Source organism: Haliaeetus albicilla, chromosome 1 (assembly GCF_947461875.1).
Source record: "Haliaeetus albicilla chromosome 1, bHalAlb1.1, whole genome shotgun sequence".
In the NCBI taxonomy this organism is placed as follows: Eukaryota; Metazoa; Chordata; class Aves; order Accipitriformes; family Accipitridae; genus Haliaeetus; species Haliaeetus albicilla.
Genome location: NC_091483.1, coordinates 17,409,996 through 17,433,836, shown reverse-complemented (window position 1 = coordinate 17,433,836; position 23,841 = coordinate 17,409,996). Strand labels below are relative to the sequence as shown.

Genomic DNA, 23,841 nt, shown 5'->3' with positions numbered 1-23,841 from the left:
ACTGTGAGGGGTGAGTCTGTAAGCTCTGTAGATAAGTCCTGGCGTAGGGCATTGTACTGTAACCACAAATAGATCTCATGACAACAATGGGCCAGTTACAGTAACAAATCTTTCCTTATCAGAAAAAGATCCTCAGAAAGATTAATTACAACACATACCGAGTCCAGAGAATACCAAGTGTTCAGCTTTTTTGGTTCATTTCGAGGTCAAGTGAAAACAGACACAAGGCAGTCCACAGTGTTTTAGGACATGACTTGTAATCCACCTTTCAATGAATCAGTCATCGCGATAAGGGAAACCTACGCTAATCCATCGGAGGTGAGCTGCCATTATAGCCAGCACTGCAGAAAAGGCTGAAGACAAACTTTATATCAACAAACGGTTCTGGCCCGCTGGGAAGTCAGTGAAGAGCTTGATGAACACCACCATCCTGATTACTGAAGGTGAAGGTGAGAGAAACTAGTCCTTACTCTGAAATTCTGGAACTACTACAGGTAGCCTGAGTTTGTGAATTAAGGCAATTCAATGCTCTCAAGACCAGTATTACACACGATCTCCTTTCCCTCTAAGATAATAGGAAGTAGCTGCCTTATGACTTGTTCTGCTAGGATTAGAGGATATAGGCTCTACAGCTGCAGGGAAGGACCTCTTGTCAAGGCAGCACCTCAGAAAAAAGAAAGGTTAGTGATGTGAGCATGCAGACACATAGGAGACCAGACATGGGAGCAAGAGAGTCCAATACCTAACCCAGATGTAAAAAGGTAACACTTCAGTCAGAAGCATCATAGGAGGTGCAGAAATTGGGAGAAGATGGAAGTAGGACATGCCCAAGCTTTACACAGATTCAAAATGCATTGGGAGCTGAGTGAGTGCAGGCTATACAACCAACACAGAGTAAGTAATATTTTCTCTGAAGAAAATCTGTTGCAGGACCTGGAACTTCAGACAGATTCAAATACAAGGTCCTATGGTTTAAGACACAATATGCTTCTATTTCTCTAAGAAAGAGGAGACATCAGTTACAATAATTACCTTTTTTGACATAGATTACGTTAGCTATAAATGTTAAAAAGCCCAAAACCATGCTCAGGAGTAATAATTTCTAATGCATAATAAAACAGAATTAGGAAAAAAAGTATTTTAATAGTACCTAAACAATATAAAGCAGGCTGAAGATTGAAAACAATTTTGATACAGGTAACCAAAGCCATGTAGCAAATTCTACAATCAAACCACAAGAGCCACAAAAAAAGTTCCCCTTGCTCTTTTTTAATTGAATTATAGCACTTCATGTCTGACATTGCATCTTTTGCACTATCACCTACTTCACTGCAACAGAACATTAATGAAAAAAATTGTTGTATTTTACAGACTCTAACTTACACTGTACCTTCACTTATTTAGATATATTTATTAGACACAGATTTATATACCTAGTTTAGCTATCACTTTATCTATACATTGTTTGCACGTGTAAAGCCATAATATAATAGGGTGAAAGTCAAACCATGTATCACTGGCTTTCAACTGCATATAAAAGGGAAGATCGACTATTGTTCCATAGTTCAACTGCACTTTAAGAGCTATCCATAACCCCTTCTAATACACATCTCCAAAACCAAGACCATCACTATTATCAAAACAGCTCGGGGACTAGCTTAGAAAAGCCAGTCAGCTTCTTAATATCAGAAATCCCAAACTCCTCTTTGGAAACCACATATGTTGAATTATTAAAAATTTGAGGTTTTTACACCATAGGAATAAAAATCTGAGTGATTAAGGTGCATAATTTTGAGTGCCAATCAGGAAGGCAGAAAGTAATGTCAGGGTCACATCCTCCAGCAAAGAGCTATCAAGCCTCCTACATAAAAGATGTGGCAGATTTATTTACTTTTTGGGCAAATGCAATAGGAGAACCAGAAGCTGCGTAGGACAGAGAAATTAAGCCAGAGGATGAATTTCACTACATTACATGCTTCACACTAATATTCTGTGTGTACTCTTCTATGCCATGATGTGACGCTACAAGGTATTTCACAGAAACATTGGCATAACTCACTGTGTGGGTCAACTATGAGCTGGATAAAGGGAACTAATTAAGCTGGTTTACAGTCTTCACCAAAAAAGTGTTAGAAACAAATACTACCACCCCACAAACCAGATCCACATCCACTAACTGGGGAAGTGAGAAAAAGGATCAAGTAGCAACATCAATACCTTAAACAAAAATTGCCAATTTACAACACCAGTAAAAAGCTTGCACTGTATTAAGTGCATCCGTACACAAAAGTTCAGGCTTTGTCCGCTTTTAAAGCAGACACAGCACTAAGTATTCACGCAAGGAGTGTACAGTGTCTTAATACGCTATGAACTCACACTATAGCTTACTGAGCACCCACTTTCCTTTCTAGGCAAATCCTACATAAGTAATTCCTGACGTTTTATTCTTGTTAAGCCCTGTCGTCTCCTACTGCTTTTTTTTTCTTCCTCCTCCATGAAATTCAAACTTCCCTCCTCCTCCTCCAGGCTATTGGCCACAACATGTTTGTATTTTTGTCCTTCTCTTCCCCTCGCTCTTGGTTTAATAGCTCAATTTTGTATCTCAACTCGTTTTATTTCCTGAATTTCCAGCGTGGTGTTTCTCTTTACTCACCGTTCCCCTTTCTACTCTATGTTTTCCCCTCATCTGTTGTCAATGGATCCCTAGTGCTTCTGGTGACACCTTTATAAAAATACTTTTCCTTACCAACACTGCCAAGTGACTGCCTGTTGCCACAGAATCTGCAGGGAGCAACAACCTGCAGCAGCTTCCAGAAGAGAAGAAATAGCAAAAATATTATTAGGAAAGGCAGAGAGAGGAAGAAAATACAAATTCATTTGCCATGAGAGATTAGCAATAACCCTTCCTCAGATCAACCAGGGTTTGAAGCAGCTCTGAAGGAAGGAGCAAAGGGTGGGTGGTAGGGTCTAAACTCCCCAGGTAATTTGCAATCGTAGGGTAGAAAACAGTTTGGGGAAAACTCGTGGCTATGGATAAAAGATGGTTAGAAGTTTGCTTGGTGTCCTGGTTTTGGCTGGGATAGACTTAATTTTCTTCACAGTAGCTAGTATGGGGCTATGTTTTGGATTTGTGCTGGAAACAGTGCTGATAACACAGGGATGTTTTAGTTATTGCTGAGTAGTGCTTACACAGAGCCAAGGGCTTTTCTGCTCCTCACCCCACACCACCAGCAAGCAGGCTGGGGGTGGGGGGGCACAAGGAGTTGGGAGGGGACATAGCTGGGACAGCTGACCCCAACTGACCAGAGGGATATCCCAGACCATATAACGTCACGCTCAGCATATAACGCAGGAAGGGGGATACATTCGGAGTTATGCCATTTGTCTTCCCAAGTCACCATTACGTGTGTCCTAGAGCCCTGCTTTCCTGGAGATGGCTGAACATGGCCTGCCCATGGGGAAGTGGTGAATGAATTCCTTGTTTTGCTTTGCTTGTGTGCATGGCTTTTGCTTTACCTGTTAAACTGTCTTTATCTCAACCCACCAGTCTCCTCACTTTTACCCTTCTGATTCTCTCTCCCCTATCCCACTGGGGGAGAGTGAGTGAGCAGGCAGCTGTGTGGTGTTTAGTTGCCGGCGGGGGTTAAACCACAACACTTGGTTAGGACTGGGTTTTTTTGTTTAAATCCAGGTCAGAATAATGTTATGGGCAACTCACAAAATATATCTAATTCTCTATGGAGAAAATAAAATGTTACAATACGTGACCTACTTGTTAAACCCAAAGCACAACATGGCAAATATCACTGTATTTGTACATTCTACTTTACAAACTTTTATACTAGCAAATTTCTGAAAGAGGAATTATTGCCTATTTTCCAGTGGCTCAAATAGCAGAAGATACAGATCAAAGAAAACTGCTACAGAATGCCTATATGGATAACCACATTTCATCTAGAAGACACTGCTTACCTTCAGAACGCCAGCTGTGGTGGCAATCTGAATTAGAAGGAACGTGCAAGGAACTGGGTGCAGCTAACATGGAAACTCGGTTTTCTTCCCCAGAACCAACTGTGGCTTTGAGGGAAATAATGCGCATTTTGAGAATGCGCTGCTGATGAAACTATACCAACATCAGTCCCAAAACAGTCTGAAACATGCTCTCCTTATAGAAACAGTAACCACCTGGAGCTCTGTCAGAGCAAAGTAGACTTTGACAGTGGCTCCAGTGGAACCTAAGGAAGATAGATGGCTGCACGATGTTATTTCTGTAGCTTAAGGGCAAGTGTGTACAGACACTTAAAGCAGAGAGGAAAAAGAAAGAATGCAAATTCTTTGGTTAACATTAAACTGAGATTGCCATTGCTGCTCTGCCTTAAAGGGAAAAAAACACCCATACCAGCGGAGAGCACTACAAGGAAGCAATACTCTATCCAGCTCACTACCATAATTACCAGTTTATGTCTTGAGATTAGCTTGTGCTAAGCATCCCTGGATAGAAGGGATTTTCAAACAATACATGTTTATGACACAGTGCTCCACCAAGTATAAAAGGTAATTTGGCCATCCTGGAGTATTTGGAGTTTGACTCCTGTGTCTACATAAACTACTCTAACTTCATGACTGACAGGGGAAGAAAGCTCTCTATGTTCCACCACAGAGTGTATGTAAAAATAAAATCTATTTATTTATAGTATTTGGCTCTAGATGGAAGTGTGAAGTTAAAAATATCTTCAGGAAAAGGTTGAAAAATGTTTAGGGTGCAAAATAATCTTAGAACAGCCAATTTGGGTCTCCACTGAGAACCACCCCTGCTGTGGGCAGTAAGAGCCAACCATCACCCAACTCTCTACTTATCCCTACAGCAGTACATGACAACACAGGGCATATGTCTGATGCACACAGAGCTTTCAAAGAAAATCTAGCATCAGGCAGACACACACTTACAGACATGAAAACCAACAGCTTAGCAGGGCTTCAAAATGGCACATATGTGAAACATCACCTTCCAGTTACACCGTATGCATAGTACATCTTTAAATACTGACATGACAATTGAGCAGTCAGGGCCTTGCGAGACATTTCAAATCAGTCGTATAAGCTTGCTCTCTTAGCTTCTTTCACCACTCTGGCCATGCAGTCCCCTCCTAGTGCCAGCCAGGAGGTGAGGGTGTATTTGCCTTCATTTGGTGCTCCTCTCACCATGCTGAAAGCTGTAGCTCCTTTTGTTTTTAAAGGTGGGACAAGGAAAGGGCATGCCATCACAAAAAACTCTGCCAGGAAACATCATGGTGACAAAAGCTATCATTCAGGAAAAAACAAGCTTTTCCTTTCTTGAAAACAAATACCACAAAAAGTATTCTTGCTATCCATGACGTGATCTTGCTTAAAGTAAACTACTGATATAAACCAGCCTTGGAATATCTGATGTATCTTGACCCATAATGCAATGTCCCTCCCGTTGGAAACAATGCAAGCAACTCTTTTGACCACAAAGCAGTCACCATCACCTTGTTGACTATATGATTCTATAATGATCAATCTCTTACAGGTAACACCCATGTGTTATAAACATCAGCGGAAACTTGAGAAACGAGATCCTGTTGTATTTCCATCTCCCCTAGACTCAGTATGGTATTTACTGTAGCTCAGTGAAGACCTGCAATACTATTTTAGAGAGGATACCGAGACTTTAAGGATTGATTTTGTTCCAATTTGGCACAAAATGCAAAACATTTCGAAATCCTACACAAACAGAAAGGATTATTGTCCACCTAATTCTGGGATAGTCCAATTTATGAGAATAATGTACGACCAAAGCAGAGTTCAACAGCCAATGCGACATTTCCTGGAGCTACGAGAGCTACCACAGCTATACAAGCAAGTCAGCCACTGCCTTTCCCTGGCCACAGGACCCCATGATGCACAATGACTGCTGAAGTCCACCAAGTACATTCTCCATTGCTACACATCTACCTCTGCCATTGATACAGTGGGGCTGGTTTGGGTTTGGGGGTTTTTTTGTTGTTGTTAAGGCAAGGCCCTCTGAGTCATCAGAACTAGAAGGGGAAGAGAAGCCGGTCTGGGGTGAGAAAGTAGAGGAAAGAAAGAAGGTACCATTCACGAACTACTCTGTCACTGTCGAGGCTTGTTACAGATGTAGCACTTAAGCAAACTTCACAGACAGGTGAGAGGAAGAAAGAAACTGCTTTTGACAAATAATCTAAGATCCGCATACCATGCACTTTTTCTTTTCCTTCCAAACAGAACTGTTTAAGCACTGTTTCCAACTGAGCACAAAACCTCAAGCCATCAGAAAAAGTTTCCAAGACAGCAGTACAGTATAATTTTTGAGGAAAATTAACAAATGGAAAAAATGCCCTGTTCCTTCAGGTTGAAGGTACCTGAAGTTCCTGAATCCTCTGGATAAAACCAACATTTCCTTCTTTTATTCTCTGAAGTGACATTATCAATGTTCTGCTAACCTTATGTTCCTTAATTAGCTATGCTTGCTTTCGTAGACATTCCAGTTTTATACCATCTACAACATGTTTTCCACACATGCACCTCTTTTTGTCAAATAAAACTTATTGTTAATCCTACCCGCTACTAGTGGACAGTACAAAAGGATAAGGAAAGAGTAACTTTATTCCTCTACTGAAGAAATGACATGATGTAAAATACCTATAAATCAGGAATTCTTTCAGTACATACGAGAAAATATTGTTCTAGCTAATAAAAACTCTAATCAGCAGTTAAGTATTTGTGTGTGCATATAGAAATATAAACCCATTGTATGGCTATCAATATATTCTCATGTGTTACATACGCCTACAAATATATTTTACACACTTGCTTCATCAACAGAACAGGCTACTCAGAATGCCATTACGGAAAATACTTGTAACAAATCTTTTCTCCAGACGTGCTCCTTCCATCTTTTTGGCACTGAAGACTGGAAAACTTTGTCTTGATATGTTAAAGTTTGTATGAATAGCAAACCAGAGAATTCAATTCAAGTTCAACTTCTGATTTAAAAAACAAGTTATGTTCAGCTTTGTGTGTTATCAAACTTGAATATGTATTATAGAGATAAGACTAACATTGTAATGTCAATTTTTTCTCAGCTGAAGTCACACTCAAAAACTGAACATCTACAGAATCTGCGGAAAGTGACAGACTGCACTTTCATTGGGAAACGGGTATTTAGTTTGTTAAGAAGAAATTAACAACGATAATGTTCTTAGACAACAGCATCTGAGCATACACTCATTACAGCGTATTTATCCAAATCCCAAATTTGGCCCTAAATCTTAATAGCCCTGCATCTAAGTGTAGCTTAATAGTGTCTTGAAATAAAACTAGGGTAACACATCATACAGAGAATAACTTACATATTCATTGCCTAAATAAAAAACACTTAAAATTTTGTAACACGTTACAGTAAAATCCACTAGGTTTCTGCAGAAAAAGAACATTTCTTTCCTACAAACATTCAAGTAGCCTCTAAGCTCCACCACAACATATAAACACATACCTTTTTGTAGCAGAAGAAAACAAACACAATTATATGTAATTCTGAAAATCACTCACTTGCCACCAAACTGAAAAGGGAAATGTGTTTCATGTGCACAAACAAACTGGTGGAAAAATCGTTACTTAATATTCAGGTTACTTACAGATTTGTTGTCCAGCCTGCAAGATCACCACTGTCCATAATAAGGTGATTTCCATCCAGGAGCCCAGGGGGGCTACTAGAGAAGGCAGGTGTCGGAGACTGGGAAGAAAGAGAATCCATGCTCCCGGTTGGGGTGTCTTCTCTGGGAGAGCTGTGACTGTCAGCTAGAAAAGAGACCACAAGTCAGAAGGATACCAAAAGAATCTTCTCATGAGCCAAAGGAGCTGCTTTGGTAACAATGTCCTGAAATATATACAAGAAGAAACCTTACTGTCCCATCTTCACAGGATATTTTGGAGGAAGAGCAATCCCCCAGCATTTTCCCAGAAGGTACCATTGCACAATCTCCTCCATCATTATCAGAAGGCCATCTTCACAACACAATGTATTCCTGGTCCCCTTTTCAACATGTGTTTTATGTGGATGAAATGCTAGATTTTGGGGGTTATTTTTAGACAAAGGCATCACTTCAGATAACAAAACTGTTTAGGCCATACACATTTGTGTGTCTCTCTAAAAACACAGTCTCTAAAAACAATTTAATACACATTTGAGGAAATGATTGCTCTCAAGTACCATAAGCACAATCCTATCAAACATGAAACAATGAAATTTAAAAAGGTCAGAATAGGCAAGAGATCTCTAACAAACACACAATACCCAATAACGTTATTTTTATTACTCCTTTTTAACGGTGTTACTTTTAAGAGAACTCATTTTATTCTGGTCTACTATTTGTTTTCATAAGCTACTCTTGGAAAATCACTCAGGAGGCAACACCTTCAGATATGATTGCTCAAGAAAACACTGAAGGAACATCATTCCTATCCCATGGACGGTAAGAAATTACCAAAGTGTCACAGCACTCACTGCAAACCATGCTGACACATCTAGCCAAACAGCATGTTCTTCACTGAAAAGCTAACCTTCACTCACACAGCTTTTCCCTTTTAAATTTTTATTTAAACACCAGCTGTATATAAGTTTTAAAGGAGATGTAAGAAATGAGGAACATTGCAAACATTAAAGTGTCCAGCACAGATAAGCCCGCAGTCTCGAATGGGGCCTGTGGCTGTTTTCAGAATATTAGCATTTAACAGTAACAAGGGTCATTTCCAGCCACCCTTTACAAGGCTCCCTGCATCCTTTCCTTTCCTCCTCTGTCCATCTTATTCCCACTAGTACTGGTGAACATGGCCCACAGCTCTGCTAAATAACATCACAAAAGTCCCTCTAGAATGGATTAGATGCCACTGACCCCACAGTCTTGGTAAAACAGTTCTGCTCCTTCAGGAGCAAAAGCTTTGTGGAAAAAATGAACCACCAAGTCCTAACACAGCATCACAATAATATGATCAAAAGCTGTTAAAATATCATGCCTGCTTGACAAGCTGTATCTCCTATGTACAGTACTATAGAAGACAAAGTCCTGTACAATATTACTTTCTACTTCTAAGTGAATTGGCATCGGCACAGCAAACAACCGAGCTTAATTCTACTCCATCAAGCTAAGCAGTACTGTTGCAATTATGTCTTTATTATTTTTTCTTAATTAATTAAAAACGCAACAACAATGAAATGTGGACAATGAAAAGCCATCTTCACTGGATAAAATCCTTCTCACAACTTTATTACTGCCTCAATTAGTTCAGTTCCTCCTGCTTCAAAAGCAGAAAGCTAACAAAGCACTCACCCGCTTTCCCAGCCATCTCGTCCTCACCCCCTCCTAGCAACTCTCAGAGAACAACTTCCCCGGAGAGTAAGATGACATACACCTAAAAACACCGAAATGATAAAAGTGATCATCTGGAAATTTCTCCCTAAAGCAGCTGCTAATTTAAGGATCTAAATTAGCCCATAGTATCAAAGTATGGTAAGCTCTGAGGAGGAGAACGTTAACCTGGGAAAGTGAGTCACCCGCGCTCCAGCCCAATCCTGCTCACCTCGCACCTCCTCGCTGCACCCAGGCCACGATGCTGCCGCTCACGTTTACATGACATGGCATGAGAACCGTAGGAGTGTCAGGTAAAAACTAATTAACTACACCTCCTTTGCAGATGTATGTGTCACAATGATAAAGATCTGAGAGATCAGACAGTAATTTTACTTTATAAAGAAACAGAATTCCTTAAAACTAAATAGACTTAAGTCCTTTTAATTCATGACAGCTTCTTTTCAAAATAGTAGTATTAATGCAACTCAGATTATCAAACTGCGTACACTGTATTAGAAGGCCACATTCACCTCAAGCGTTCACTTAACATTACTAAAACAGCAATAGAAAGGAATATTAATCTGTTCTTAAATATTACGAATATGACCAACTCACTGCACCTCCCTACAGAAAGCAGACATTTTCTTCTGCTGAATCGTTTCTCAGAGCACATAAGAGAAAGTAAAAAATACTAAACACTTCAGTCACGCACAGTAGAGTCTACACTGGAGACTGCAGTATATAGGCAATTGCATTTGACATTACCATCAATGAAACTGTGTGTTAAATCTCTCCTCAAATTTTACTTCTTCCTTCCCTCCCTTCCTGAGCCAGTATTTTCTCATGGTCAATACTGCACTGCACTCTCAAGAATAAGATCAGGTTTTGAACACTAAAAACAAATCAGGTATTTAAACAGGAAAATGCCTGCTAAATTCTATGGGATTAAGTGAACACCCTCTAAAAACACGTTCAAAGATACTTTACATTTCTGATGTTTTCAATTATCTGTTTTTGTAGAGTAAAATAATACCTTTATTCAGGAAAAGGCAATTCTGTATAACTGCAAAAACAGATGACTAAGGATCATCTAGCAGATTTTCATGATTAAAAACAATATATGCTCAAAACCCAATTCTTTGAAAGACAGCGTCATTGCTCTAATTTCAACAGTACAAAGATTTCACCCTGTATGTTGGCGACAAAAACTTCTGCTCACTTCAGAAATCATAGCAATTCTTGTACATGGCAGAGGCCATTGAATTGTATCTAGTTATCTCTCTATTAAGCTTAACAACCTGCTTTTGATTAATGCCCATCTCATGCTGGGCCAAACCGTATCTTCCAAAGAGTCTTTGTCTGAAGACATCAGCAGATGAAAAAGGATTAATGCATGTACCTTCACTTTGTTAGGCTTTATTTTCAGGCATGACCCATGTAATATGCCTTGCTAATAATTATAGTATCTCTCATATCCATTTTTTGTGCCATGTGAAGGTATTTAAACGATGTCCTTTAGAAGGAGAACACTAAATCTCTTACTGTAAAGGATTTTGCAGTTTTGGAATCAGGTACCTATTTTATAAACCTGTTACAATTTCCCAGAGCTCTTTCTGAAGAGTGTACATCAGATCTGAATTCATGATTTTTTGTTGTGGTCCCACAAGTGCCACACTGAGCATTAATTCCACCCCTTACTGTTACTCATCAATCCCCTGTTCATACATCCAAGGCTGGCACTTTTTTGCCATGGCTTTGAATTAATAGTTTACAATGAGCTGATTGCCCACCGTGACTAAAAAAGTTAGCAGAGTCACCGTTTTCAAGGATGCAGTCCTCCATTCTGTAGCTAAAGGCTACATTTTTCCTCTAAAATCTGTAAATTTTTTTCTCAATGCAACAAAGCTTATTTTCTTTAAATGGGCGCAGCTTAGCACAGGACCACAACTCCTATGTAACTACCATTGTCATTATTTGCAATTCCTCCAAACTTTGTCCCATATGTAAATATATCATCAAGGATTTGTATTTACCTTTATAAATACTGCTCTACATTAGCATTCCTCCAGTTTCTTCAAACGTCTTCAGCATGCTACAAAATGTTTTAAAAATTAACATTGCCAAGCCATACAACCCCATGACCAGAGAACTTTTTCAGGACAAGTTAGATGGTTTTATATTACTCAGAATAGTCACCTTACAACAGGCCTACCTTTGAAGTTTTCTGCTTGATCCTGCCGATTATAAATCCCACATCGATTTTCATAGCTAAGTTCTTTTTAACAATTCTTCAAAACTTGTAAGATATATTGACTGCTAGCTATTTCCTCTTTTTTTCCCCCCACTGCCCTTTTCCTGTATTTTGCTTTGTGGAGCCAGTAAAGATCCTAAGCTGCTGGAGATTAAAAAGCCTTTAAAGTTTTGACATGGTTTGTTTGTTGAAGAGTGTGTTAAGGACATTGCTGGAATTGAATCAGCTTTATGGTTTTCCTTTTACCTCAGAATTCAGGGGCTCCCTAATATTGGTAGTCTAATATTTTTACTGTTTCCCTCCTTTCACTCTCCTTTACCTCCAACATTGTTCTCCAGCAAGCAGCATTGTCAAGTTTCCCAATTCTACGAAAAGGCTGACTGCTACATTGGACTGACAGGTCCTTTCAAAGAGGAGCTCCAGAAACTTCCTATTCTTCTTTTCTACCACTTGAATTCTAATGAGGTCTTACACTATAAAATAGGGAAGGTGTGATTTCTTTTAAAACTCATTTATATCATTCTTTGAGCATACAGTTCAGTATTCTTGGTGACTTCATTTTATCTCCTTAAAAATGTCCACCTCCCTCCCTTTTCTCTCCCATTATACTCTTATCCTTGGGTGCCAAAGAGTGCCAGAACAGATGAAGGACATGAGGGTTCTCAGTATAAAAGCAGTAAGTAAGTCTGAATGACATCTATAAATTTTTGTCAACATTCCAGGCATCAACTCTTCACCTTTTCTTTGTTATATTTGTGGGAAGCCTGTGAGTGCCTTCGGCCTTCAGCTTGGCCATCTTTCTAGAGGTGCCACCAAGCTGCTTCTACGATTCATCTCCTCATCCTACACAAATAGGCATAAGATCCAATTTTACTCTCAACAGAGTTAAAACTGGTTTCACATTCTCACCACCTTTTGCATACTATTTAAATTTTTTGACTGCTCAGATCCTTTTAAACTGTCATCTAAATTATCTTCTTGTTTCACTGTTCTAATCACAACACTCATCCAAACCTTACAGCTTTCACTGTGCCTCTGCAAAAGATACCCATGCTTTACCTTTATGGCTGTTCACATTTCAGACCAGCCCTATCTAGAAAAGAAGATAGCTTAGGCTGATCCTAACCATTTACTGGTTGTGCCTAGCTGGTACTACTTACCATTCAGTTTCTAACCCAAATATCCTTCCTCCTTCCTCCCCTCCCTGCCTCATGTCAGCCCTTCTCACAACAAAAATTCCCCACAAGGTAAGAAAGTACCTATACAGACTAAGACTTAACTCATCTAGCAATTCCTTTTCCCTCTCGTCTGGATGAGCCTCAGATAGTAAAGGCTCCCAGGCCCTCCATACCAGAAATCTGAACTCAGCTTCTACCTAACTGAACATGACATGCCTCCCAGTTGCCTTTTTTTCCTCCTTTTTCCATCTGGCTAGTCTAAGAATATTTTTTGTTGGCATCCAAAGTTGAAAAAAACTTAAATAGTTTGGCAGTGTCAATAATCAGATCTTTACTTTAGTCCAAGAATTCTAAATAAGAAAAAACATTTGTAATAAAACCTACTAAAACCAGAGCGCTAACACTATCAGTTACTTGCTTGAGTGACAGAGTTTTCTTCCAACTTCAGCTTAAGTAAACTAAAAGAGTTACATACTTTACTATTAAAAGAAAGACTAATCTTTAACATCAACATTACAACCAATGTCTATAGTTCAAGGGTAGCCAGAGGATGAAAACAGTTCATGGAAGTGAATGTTTCTGGAGTAAATCAGGAATATATGATGGTTTCCATTGAGATACACAGAATGGGCAGAACAGAACTGTCGTCTATGTTTTAAGTGGTCATCAGATACACAAATAGTGGCAAAATAAGAGGATAAAAGGCATGTCTTATTCCACTTTGACAGTCACACAGGTCTAGTCATAGACAAGGGGTGATGAGGAGGATTACTGAGGAGAGTCAAGTCATCTGTTTTTGAGTAAATTAAGAAACTGTGTACTTTGTTCATCACACCACTGAAACTGATCAACAGAATTATTACTCGCCTCCAGACTACAGAAATAGTGCTATTTAAACACTTAAGTTTCTAAACTAAGGTGAAATCACATAAAAGCAAGCTAATAATGATCTATTATTTGGTTAAAAATAGTCATAGAGAACGCTAAAACTAAACAAGAGGGTTATTTCACTGTTCCCAAATAATGGGTACTTTGGAGGTCAGATTCCTTTAAACACTCAGAAAAATAGCTTTGTATTACTGCATTTCATTATCAAAAAGTATCCATTATCCTCATTGTGTAGCAAATCCTACACACTGCAGTACTACCTTAGTATGCAGTTAGTTCTTACATAAATCTAGACATCATAGACTCATACACCCTAAAACCAAGAGCTTTCATGGAGCAAATGGACAGCAGACAGCCCACACATCCATCAGTTTCATGCTATCTTTCAAAACATACGCAGTAAGAATTAGATCTCTATGCCAGCTATTTTTTTCTCTCAGACAAAATAATTAACACAACTATTAGAGTTGACTACAGTTTTTTCCTAAAGACCAACTTTGATATATTTTTCAAATGTGTGCATGTACAAGCGTGTTTATCGTAGGCACAAAGTAGCTTTCCTGTAGAAAGATTGTTTTTCCCAACTCCATAATGATTCAGATATGTCAGAAAAAGGAGGAAGTTGCACTAGACAGATTTTGCCTCAAGACCGGCTGATGCAACTCAAGAACTGTAGCCAGAAAGGTGAGTGTCTGAGTTGGGGCTAGGAAAGGGAAAGAAATGTGCTCATCTGCAAGTCACTTAAGGGCAAGTGGAGTTTTGGGACCATGCCCCTGCTCTCCTCCTTTTTGGTACTTTATTTCTAAAATGCAAAGTTCAATTTTTAACAAGCATCTTTCTAGACATACACTTAACCTGGAATAGAAAGCCATTATTTCAATAAATATCTCCCTCACTGCAGGTCCTCTCTCAAAATTCAAGAGAAATATTGCTTGGATTACTTCTTTATGTCAATAAAATCTCAGAGACGCACAGAATTCTAGGTAAGCCTTTCACTGAGCAAGCTAAAACTAAAGTGGGTAAAGAATTACAATTTATTCCTCAAGCTGTGGAAAAACCAGTTCAAGACAGAGTCATGGATACAAGGTTGGGGAGTTAATTTATATCACATAATTAAGTTTTGAAACACAACAGAAATCAGATACAAGCATGCAGAGGGGTTCCTCCTTTGATTTGTGTATACTACGATAACAAGAGCAGTATCTAAACTCAAAGATTACTCATTTTTCACCAGAGTTTGCTTGGCAGGAAACCACACGCAACCTCCAGCCTTACCAGGCTGGCCAGACGCCACACATTAATTTCATGGCTGAAAAATGCAGCGATGAACTGAAGCTACTTCCTGAAAACTCTGACAAATAGTAGAATAAATTGATTGTCCCACAGCTTTCATAGGTTTTTGGTAACACTGAGAGTTTGGGGTTTCCATAAATCTAGGCAACATTTACCTATGGTCCAGGCCTGTATTGAAACCTACCAAAGGAACAGCTCTAGTCTAATCAATGAGGATGAGAACCATGAAAAACCAATGCAGATCAAAAAGGGGTGCAATGCTATAATCAGGGCTAAAAGTTCCCTAATTCAGCAGCACTTCTTAAATTGCATAAAAAACTCCAAAGTCCATGAAAATATTCTTCCATGTTTTCTCTTCTGTTGTGTTGGCAATTCAGCCACTGATCAGCTGGAAAATGTCTCTGTAAGGGTCCTTCCACCCCCCAAAAGGTAAGGTGGACAAAAACTCTTTTCCTGAGCTGTCAAACAGAGATAATACTATGCTGTTGTCTCCTCTTCTCTGGCTGTTTAGCTTACTTCACTTCCAATTACTTCCCATGACTTATTAAAAGGAAAAGTTTCTTACCCATAATTCCACAACCCATGGTGGTACTTGGATGACGACAAAGACTAACTGCTCTCACATTGCGTATGTGACGCGTCTGTCATAAGAAAGCCACTCTGAAACATTTTCAATATGCTGCTGACACTTGGCTGTGCCTCCTTCCTCATTTTGTTCACCTCTCTCCTTCTGCCCTAACAGTGACTTCAACAGAGGGATGGAAGCAGGATGCCAATGGCTTATTAAAAAGCCTACTGAAAACTAGCTGAGCAGCCCTTAAGGAATTTTTATCAGCTGTTTTAACTGAACATCCAGGTGACACATTTGTGGAGGAACCTCCTAGTCTCCCAGCTAACGATTTAAAAGGCAGCAATTAGGAAGACAGATTTTGCTACCTGAATTTAGTTAGGTCAACATTTTCTTCTATGCCTGGATTCTTCTACCACTATCCATACTGCTGACACTCTGGGGTTAGATGTCTGCAAGTGCATTTTTTATTTTTTTTAAAAAACACATCTGGCAAGGGCTCAGGGTTGGACTCAGCTGCACTGTGGAAGGGAGGCTGTGGAGATGGATCAAGGCGGCTGTGCAGCACACAGGCAGCACCAAGCAGCGTTAATGGCCAGGGAGACAGAAGAAGTGAACACGCTCATTATCAGTGAATTTGCACCTGTTACAGAATGACAGAAACCCACTTGCTCAGTGGGATAACCAAACTTGCCAGGCATCATGCATCTTCTTGCTTGCAGATTCCCACTAATATGGTCTCTGAGGCTAATTCCCTTGGCCCCTGTCAAGTAGTCTTAGATGAGACTGCAATCCTAGCCAAGCTAGTCCCACCATTACTTCTCCATGATATCTCCTAAGTACTCCTCCAATCTCCCTGTCAGTTCAGCAAGTTGCAAGTACAGCTGGGAAGGAAGGAAGCGATAGTAATGTAATTCACCTTGCACTAAGTGCAACCTTCAAAAGAAGAAAACAGAAAATAAAAGGGCAAAAGAAGAGCAAATAGGAAAAAGACTTCCAGAAGCTAATGGAAGAACAAGAATACATTTTTCTTCTGACCGAATGAAAAACACTGATAAGAGTGGGAGCAAAACAGAAAGAATCATATTTTCTAACTTACATATAAGCCTTTCAGAAAGTTCACCACCTCCCCCTTCCAAGACCACCTCTCCTATCCTTGTCACCAGTGAAGGAAAATACTCCATGTGAGGAAGCATCTTGTTCAGTGAAATGCACACTCTCATCCATACGAAACTGACTGAAGAGCTGAACACCTTCAAGTCTTCTTTCTACTTACACTCTTGCGTGCTGGGTGAGAGCATTTACTTTCAACCAGCAGAAGTTGGCCAGGGCACAGCTGGCATGTAGCAAAGATACGTCAGTGACTTCCATGCCTGGGATTAATGGCTTTTAGCATGCCAAATTGGCCTTCTTACAGTACTATGTGCCCTTGCATGTCTGTGTGCAGAAGGTAGAGAATTAAAGAGATGAAGGATTATTACAGGAGATCAGAGATTTTTAATAAAGCCTGGCCTCAAGGAAAGACTGACCCTTTCTCCTGAACTCCCCATTCCTCCTTTAAATCCAGATTTTAGTTTTAAGTCAATTCAAATTCCCTTTCCCTACACCTGACTCCTGTTGCATGCGTGTGTGTGCACATGTGGATGTGTTTACTTTGAACATTTCTACAGCCTCCAGATTTCATATACTGAAAGCAGACAAGCACTGGTGATGATACAAAGGCAATTCTCACACCAACCATGAAGATTTGACACATCATTTGAAGGGAGGTAAAAGTTTGGAGATGTTTACTACATTATGACAGTTAAATTTTATTTCAGATAACCGTGCAGCAGGTAGGCTGTAGCAAGTACATTACTCACAGGTATAACAATGGCCATACAATGTATATTGTGTACACAAAACATGGACCAAAATTATTCCATACCTCTAAGAAAGTAAGTACCTTCTATGGACCCAAAGCTTTCCAAGCAGAAGTTGATTATCTGTTAGGAACTGGGACCCTAGACATACGCACTATTACCTAAGAAAAAGCTTCACCTTTACTGGCAGTAGCTCAAAAAGACTTTTACTTTGTATAGCACTCATCTTGCTCAGAGCCATCAGGTGGAAAAAGCTGTGATAGATTGCACAGAATTGCAGGAACTATTCTTGCAGCAAGGTGAAATACAAACTATCTTAAATTCTACATAGCAAACAGCAGTCATCCTAATCTTCCCCTCACAACTAATCTTGGTGCACCTATTTTGTAACAGCATAGCTGTGTGTTCTGCTCAGCTGTTAACAATAGCTTTGTAAGCAAATGTTGCAAGCCCTTCTGGCTTTTTGATATGCCTATGGAGCTGCTTTTCTTTCCATTTCCCCTACTATGTGCCAGGTTACCGAAACACTTCCAAGCAGCAGATTCAGAAATAGAAAAAGTTCAAGGCCAGGTTTCACACCTGCAACCTTGCAGCTCTGGGCTGTTCCAACCCTGAAGACCAGTCTCCTTATTATAAATCCAAGGCTTCCTCTAACATCCAGGTTTTATGTTCAGTAATTCCAAATGAAGTTTATGGTGTTTTTACTTTTTTGTTTGGGGCAGGAAGGGATGGGAGGACGAGGGAGAGGGAATACTGCATGGAAGCTATGTAACCATTACATGTATCACATTTTACTTTGATGAAGTAACTTAACCGAATGCCAGAGTAGTTGATGCAAATGAATTTATCATCCAGTTTAAGACACTGTCTCACTCTGATTCCCACAAAAAAAAAAAAAAAAAAAAAAATCAAAAAGAGCTACTCCTATTCAACAGTAACATACCATTCATACTTTGGCTTCTCTAAATACTTCAGAGGGTAATACAAGTTAGCACAAAGTTTTAAAGGGTTAAGTAGCAGTTCTAATTTTTATTTCTTTTAGAATTCTAAAAACATAATATTGAGTTTACAGGAGTAGCAGAAAGCTGTTGCAAACATCCTATATGCCTCCTGAGTTCCAGAGTGGGGGCATAGGAGACAAATGCCTTAAAAACAAAACATAGAAGCCCCCCGTATGATACTAGTGTGCTATGTCCATGTATGTGCCAATGAGAAATTTTGACACCTAGAGGGTATCAAATAGAATAAGGCATCAGCAAGCACTGTGGCTTAAGTAGTGTATTTTGGTTTGTTTAGGAAACAAGTTGTTCTGTAGTTCAACAAATTGCCACGCAAGACACATTTCTCGACTCCAGGTGTGATTTATGCAACTCATGCTGACTCTCTGTTCATTTTGGATGGACTGCATTATACTGCCTACCTTATACAGGACTTTTCTTGCCATGTTGCTCTAGTAGCCCTGCAAAATAGTCTAATACTCTCTAAGTCTCTGGCACAGAAAAAGATTAAACAAAACAAAACAAAAAATGTTTAATTTGCTACAAGACAAGAAAAGTATATAAAATTAAAATAAAATTGGGAGGGAACAAAATTCTAACTCTGCATTGCCCTCTAGATGAAATATAAACAGATATATCAATATATACTGACTGTCTAAACAGAAAATTAAGACCCAAAGACATTTTTAAAAGAACAGGATAAACAACTCCCTGTTCTAGCTAACAGTCTTTCTCTCTCTGCATAGAGAGACAGAGAGAAAATGCAAAGTCGTTTGTACATAGCTGAGACCGTAAGCCACTGCAGTTTTTGCATTGCTACTTAATTCACTCTCAAATGCATTCAGATTGGGGGGGGGGGGGGGAGCAGGGGAGGGGGGAAAGCTATTTCCAGAAAAAGAAAAAAAAAAAACAAAAAAAAACCCCACCAAATCCCATGTCTTCATTTTAGAAGGCAAGAACACTCTGGAAATGATCCTAATGTAAATCTCAGACAAATCTGCATTTTGCTGAAATGAGAACTTCGGGTTTAGGCCACGTATGAAAGTAGCTCAGAGTTCCCCATTAAGTCTAGCTCTACTTGAGACACTGAGATATCAAACAACTTCAGAGTGAAAATTTAGTAACTGGCTTGCCACAGAGGAAAGAAGTTGAAAGAAAAAACAGACAGTATCATCTGTGACTTAAGCTTGTCTTTCAGGAAATGAAGATCCTTACAGTAGTAAATATAATACTTGAATTGTTTGCAAATAGGTTTAATCATCCAATTGCCACGTTCAAGGAAAATCTATGCGCTATCAGAACTCAGTACAGCTAATCACTAGAAGGCAAAATAAAGATATTTCTCAAACATAGTGTGTGTTCTTCAGCTATTATATCTATCAGTATTTATGTCACTTGCAGCCCTTTCTGGGTGGTTGCTGCATACATACTGTGTGCAGTCAAGAAGCTTCCCAACTGCAAACGTGTTTTTAAAAAGAAAATCTGGCCCAGACCCTGCATTTCCAATTCAAGCAGTAGATTCTGAAGCCTGTTAACTCCCTGGAGCAGCTGATAGTTAAAGACTTGTTTCCGCTTTTCTAACAATTTCCTGGTTTGCATAACAATCCTAAAAGAAACACACTCAAGAAGTTTTCCAGCACCGAGAGGTTTTGTCTCCAACACGCTTCTAGTTTCAAGGCATAGAAAATATTTATATATAATTACAAAAACTTTAGAAATATATTTGTCTACAAATATAGTTACATATAAATATGTATCAGCTACGTGGTTTAAAACAAGATTATGATAATTTTGCCATATCCAGGAAATACAAAACACTGGCTTATGCCTGGTGCTTAACTCATGCCATTGTGAATAAAGAGGGGGGAGGGAAGGGGTTTAATGTTTAATTTCCTGTTAAAAACACACACAGGATAAAATCTTCCAAAGAGCAGTTATAAAACATGCATTTGTTAGCCAAGAAACTAGGTAAATATGGAACGGAGCCCAGGCTCAGTTTTATCCCCCCCCCCCAAAGAACAAAGTAACTGGATGCCACAGCGCGTATTTGGAGACGCTGAGCTCTACTCAGCGACTAGATAATTAACCAGCCTGGCTGATTTACGCACCCTGTATCCATTGGGGTAGTTCCTCAGATAATGCAATGACACAGCTGAGCTCAAGGTACTGTATTGCCATGTATACTGCACATGTGCCAACCCACCATTGTACCAACTACTGACTACCTTACTGACACAACTATCTGGCTAAACACAAATAAAATAAGCATTAGCATGCAGTCAGGACCTACCAAAAGCCAGTTTCTAGCAACAACAGACTGAGAATACCGCTAGCTGGAGACACTGCAGAAGATTTTTTTTTAGAAGTAACAAGGGGAAATACTATTTTCAGATCGCACTGAAACTCAGTGACATCCATCCTGGAACTGTGACTTCACCTGCAGCAATTCAACCTTCATCACAGTTCTACCATGCATAATGACTGTATTGGGTTTGCATGGCAAGGTTTTGGTAGCTGGGGGGCTACGGGGGTGGCTTCTGTGAGAAGCTGCTAGAAGCTTCCCCTATGTCCCATGGAGCCAATGCCAGCCGGCTCCAAGACGGACCCACTGCTGGCCAAGGCTGAGCCCCTCAGCAACAGTGGTAGTGCCTCTGGGATAACGTATTCAAGAAGGAAAAAAAAGTTGCTGGGACAGACAGAAACTGCAGCTGGAGAGAGGAGTGAGAACATGGAAGAGAAACAGCCCTGCAGACCCCCAGGTCAGTGAAGAAGGAGGGGGAGGGGATGCTCCAGGCGCTGGAGCAGAGATTCCCCTGCAGCCCATGGGGAAGACCAGGCTGTCCCCCTGCAGTCCATGCAGGTCCACGGTGGAGCAGATCTCCACCTGCAGCCCAGGGAGGACCCCAGGCTGGAGCAGGTGGATGCCCGAAGGAGGCTGTGACCCCGTGGGAAGCCCACGCCGGAGCAGGCTCCTGGCAGGACCTGCAGACCCATAGAGAGAGGAGCCCACGCTGGAGCAGGTTTTCTGGCAGGACTTGTGACCCCACGGGGGACCCACGCTGGAGCAGTCTGTGCCTGAAGGACTGCAGCCCGTGGAAGGGCCCCACGCTGGAGCAGTTTGTGAAGAACTGCAGCCCGTGGGAAGGACCCATATTGGAGAAGCTCATGAAGGACTGTCTCCTGTGGGAGGGACCCCACGCTGGAGCAGGAGAAGAGTGAGGAGTCCTCTCCCTGAGGAGGAAGGAACAGCAGAGACAAGGTGTGATGAACTGACCCCAACCCCCATTCCCCATCCCCCTGTGCCACTGGCAGGGAGGAGGTAGAGAATTCAGGAGTTAAGTTGAGCCCAGGAAGAAGGGAGGGGTGGGGGGAAGGTGTTTTAAGATTTAGTTGTATTTCTCATTGCCCTACTCTGGTTTGATTGGTAATAAATTAAATTAATTTTCCCCAAGTTGAGTCTGTTTTGCCTGTGACAGTAATTGGTTGAATGATCTCTCCCTGTCCTTACCTCAACCCACGAGCCTTTCGTTATGTTTTCTCTCCCCTGTCCAGTTGAGGGAGGGGGAGTGACAGAGAGGCTGTGTGGTGCTTAGCTGCTGGCTGGGGTTAAACCACAACAATGACATATTAGGTTATTCTACAACTCACCACACTAGAACTCCCAGACAAGTACCAGATTTCTGTATGATATATATCAATTACAGCCTCTAACAATCCCAGTTTTTCTCTTTGTTGAGATGCCCAAATTAGACAAAAATACGGACTGTATTTAGGAGAAATTAAACGTTTATAAGTTTGCAACGGTACCACTGTATTTTTGGATCTTACAATAAAAATAATCCACCAAATACTTTCTGTCTACTGCGTTAGGGTCAAGGTCAGGTCCTCAGTGCACACCTTGCAGCATGGGATTGGAGAAGTTGTGGTACTTGTTGTGACCTGCTGGGATTCGCATTCAAAATTAGATGTAAACAACTCTATGAGTGGCTTCAATTTTGTTTTATTTTTCAGATGAGGATAATTTATTATTGCAGATATAGCTCAACAGCTTTCTTAGCTTTTGGTAGCATATTATTCAAATTAACACAGCTTAAGCTTTTTAAATAGATGCACCTTAAACACCTTCTAGTCAAGTCATTTAGTTTCATATTTGATGCAAGAAAGGAAAGGCAAAGAGATTATACATCTCTCTGGTGAATTAAATCTGATGACAGGCATGCTGAATTTCTTGCAGACTCTTTGTAAAACAGGCTTTGAGACAATAAACAGCCCTGAGTTTATTTCTAAAACCTGCAGTTAACAGCTGTTGTAGGTATTTGTGCTTTTTCCTTAAGAAATCAACCACTGTTGACCACTGATTTAATGACAGTTCATCAGTGAATCTCATACTACTTAAGTAGAGTTCAAAATCTTCCTGTTTATTTTCACTTGCTGATAACTGGACTTTGTGCCCTGATCTTATGATTCTTCATGTGAAAAGACAATTGACTAACAACATTAAGAGGGAAAAAGGGAATAGGGTGGAGAAAATCTGTAACACAAAATGAGCCCTGACTTGCCTTCTCAGTACTGTACGTACCCCCAAGCAATGAAATTTCAGGAAAATGATTATGTTTCTGGCCAACAGTCAGAATATATAAGATGTTATACACCCTTTGCCTCACTGTATGTTGCTACGGCAGACTCCATGAAAAAGCAAGATTATCATTTTTTTTTTGCTTCTCAACAGTAAGGCAAGTTTAGAAGTATTTACTGCTAGTTACATGAAGGTATTAAAGATTCAAGTGAAGTAGTAGTATTCTCTAGTGCAGTGCTGACCTGAGCCTTTAATCCAGATGAATTTAACTGTAGAGTGCATTAGCTCTTCTCATAAAAGATTTGCTTTAATTTTAGTTCTCTCTCCATTTATCTTATGGCTGTGTAATCTTCAGTAGAGGTCAAAGAGATTTCCCCAAAGAAACAGGAGCTGCTTCTTTTTTAGAGGGAAAAAAGCATATTTAAGACACTTCATCATACTTTTAAACATATGTCACAGGACAGTGCTCTCTATGCTCTCCTTTCTCTGTAGCTCTCCTTGCTTCTTTACATGTTCCAAAACAATTAAACGAGCATGCATGTGCATGCACACACGTATACAAATGAAACTTGACATGAAAACACCTACTGAAGATAGGATACACAGCCCATCTGCTGCAAAGACTGAAATTACTACTAACGTCTTACCATCATCCAGCTCAAGACAAAGATTGTAAACAGCCAGAGGCCTCTTAATACGTTGTCCTTGTCTTCTTGACTGCCTTGGTGGGGCATTTGGAGGAGATACTGACATTGCGATTGGCTCAGGGAAAGTGGCATCAGGCAGGGTTTTGAAAATCTGCAATCAAGAACACAAAGGGTGTTAATTATTTATC

At 40.1% G+C, this 23,841-nt stretch overlaps 1 protein-coding gene across 2 annotated transcripts in view; it reads right to left on the bottom strand.

The window, feature by feature from the left end:
* Positions 1–23,841, bottom strand: part of ARHGAP10 (Rho GTPase activating protein 10) — a 154,216-nt gene that overhangs the window by 17,733 nt on the left and 112,642 nt on the right. For both annotated transcript variants that reach the window (XM_069780480.1, XM_069780471.1), the window contains 2 exons: positions 23,654–23,804; positions 7,680–7,842 (listed from right to left, as the gene is read on the bottom strand). In XM_069780480.1, the coding sequence (XP_069636581.1) occupies positions 7,680–7,842; positions 23,654–23,804 (314 nt within the window). The remainder of the gene's footprint in view (positions 1–7,679; positions 7,843–23,653; positions 23,805–23,841) is intronic.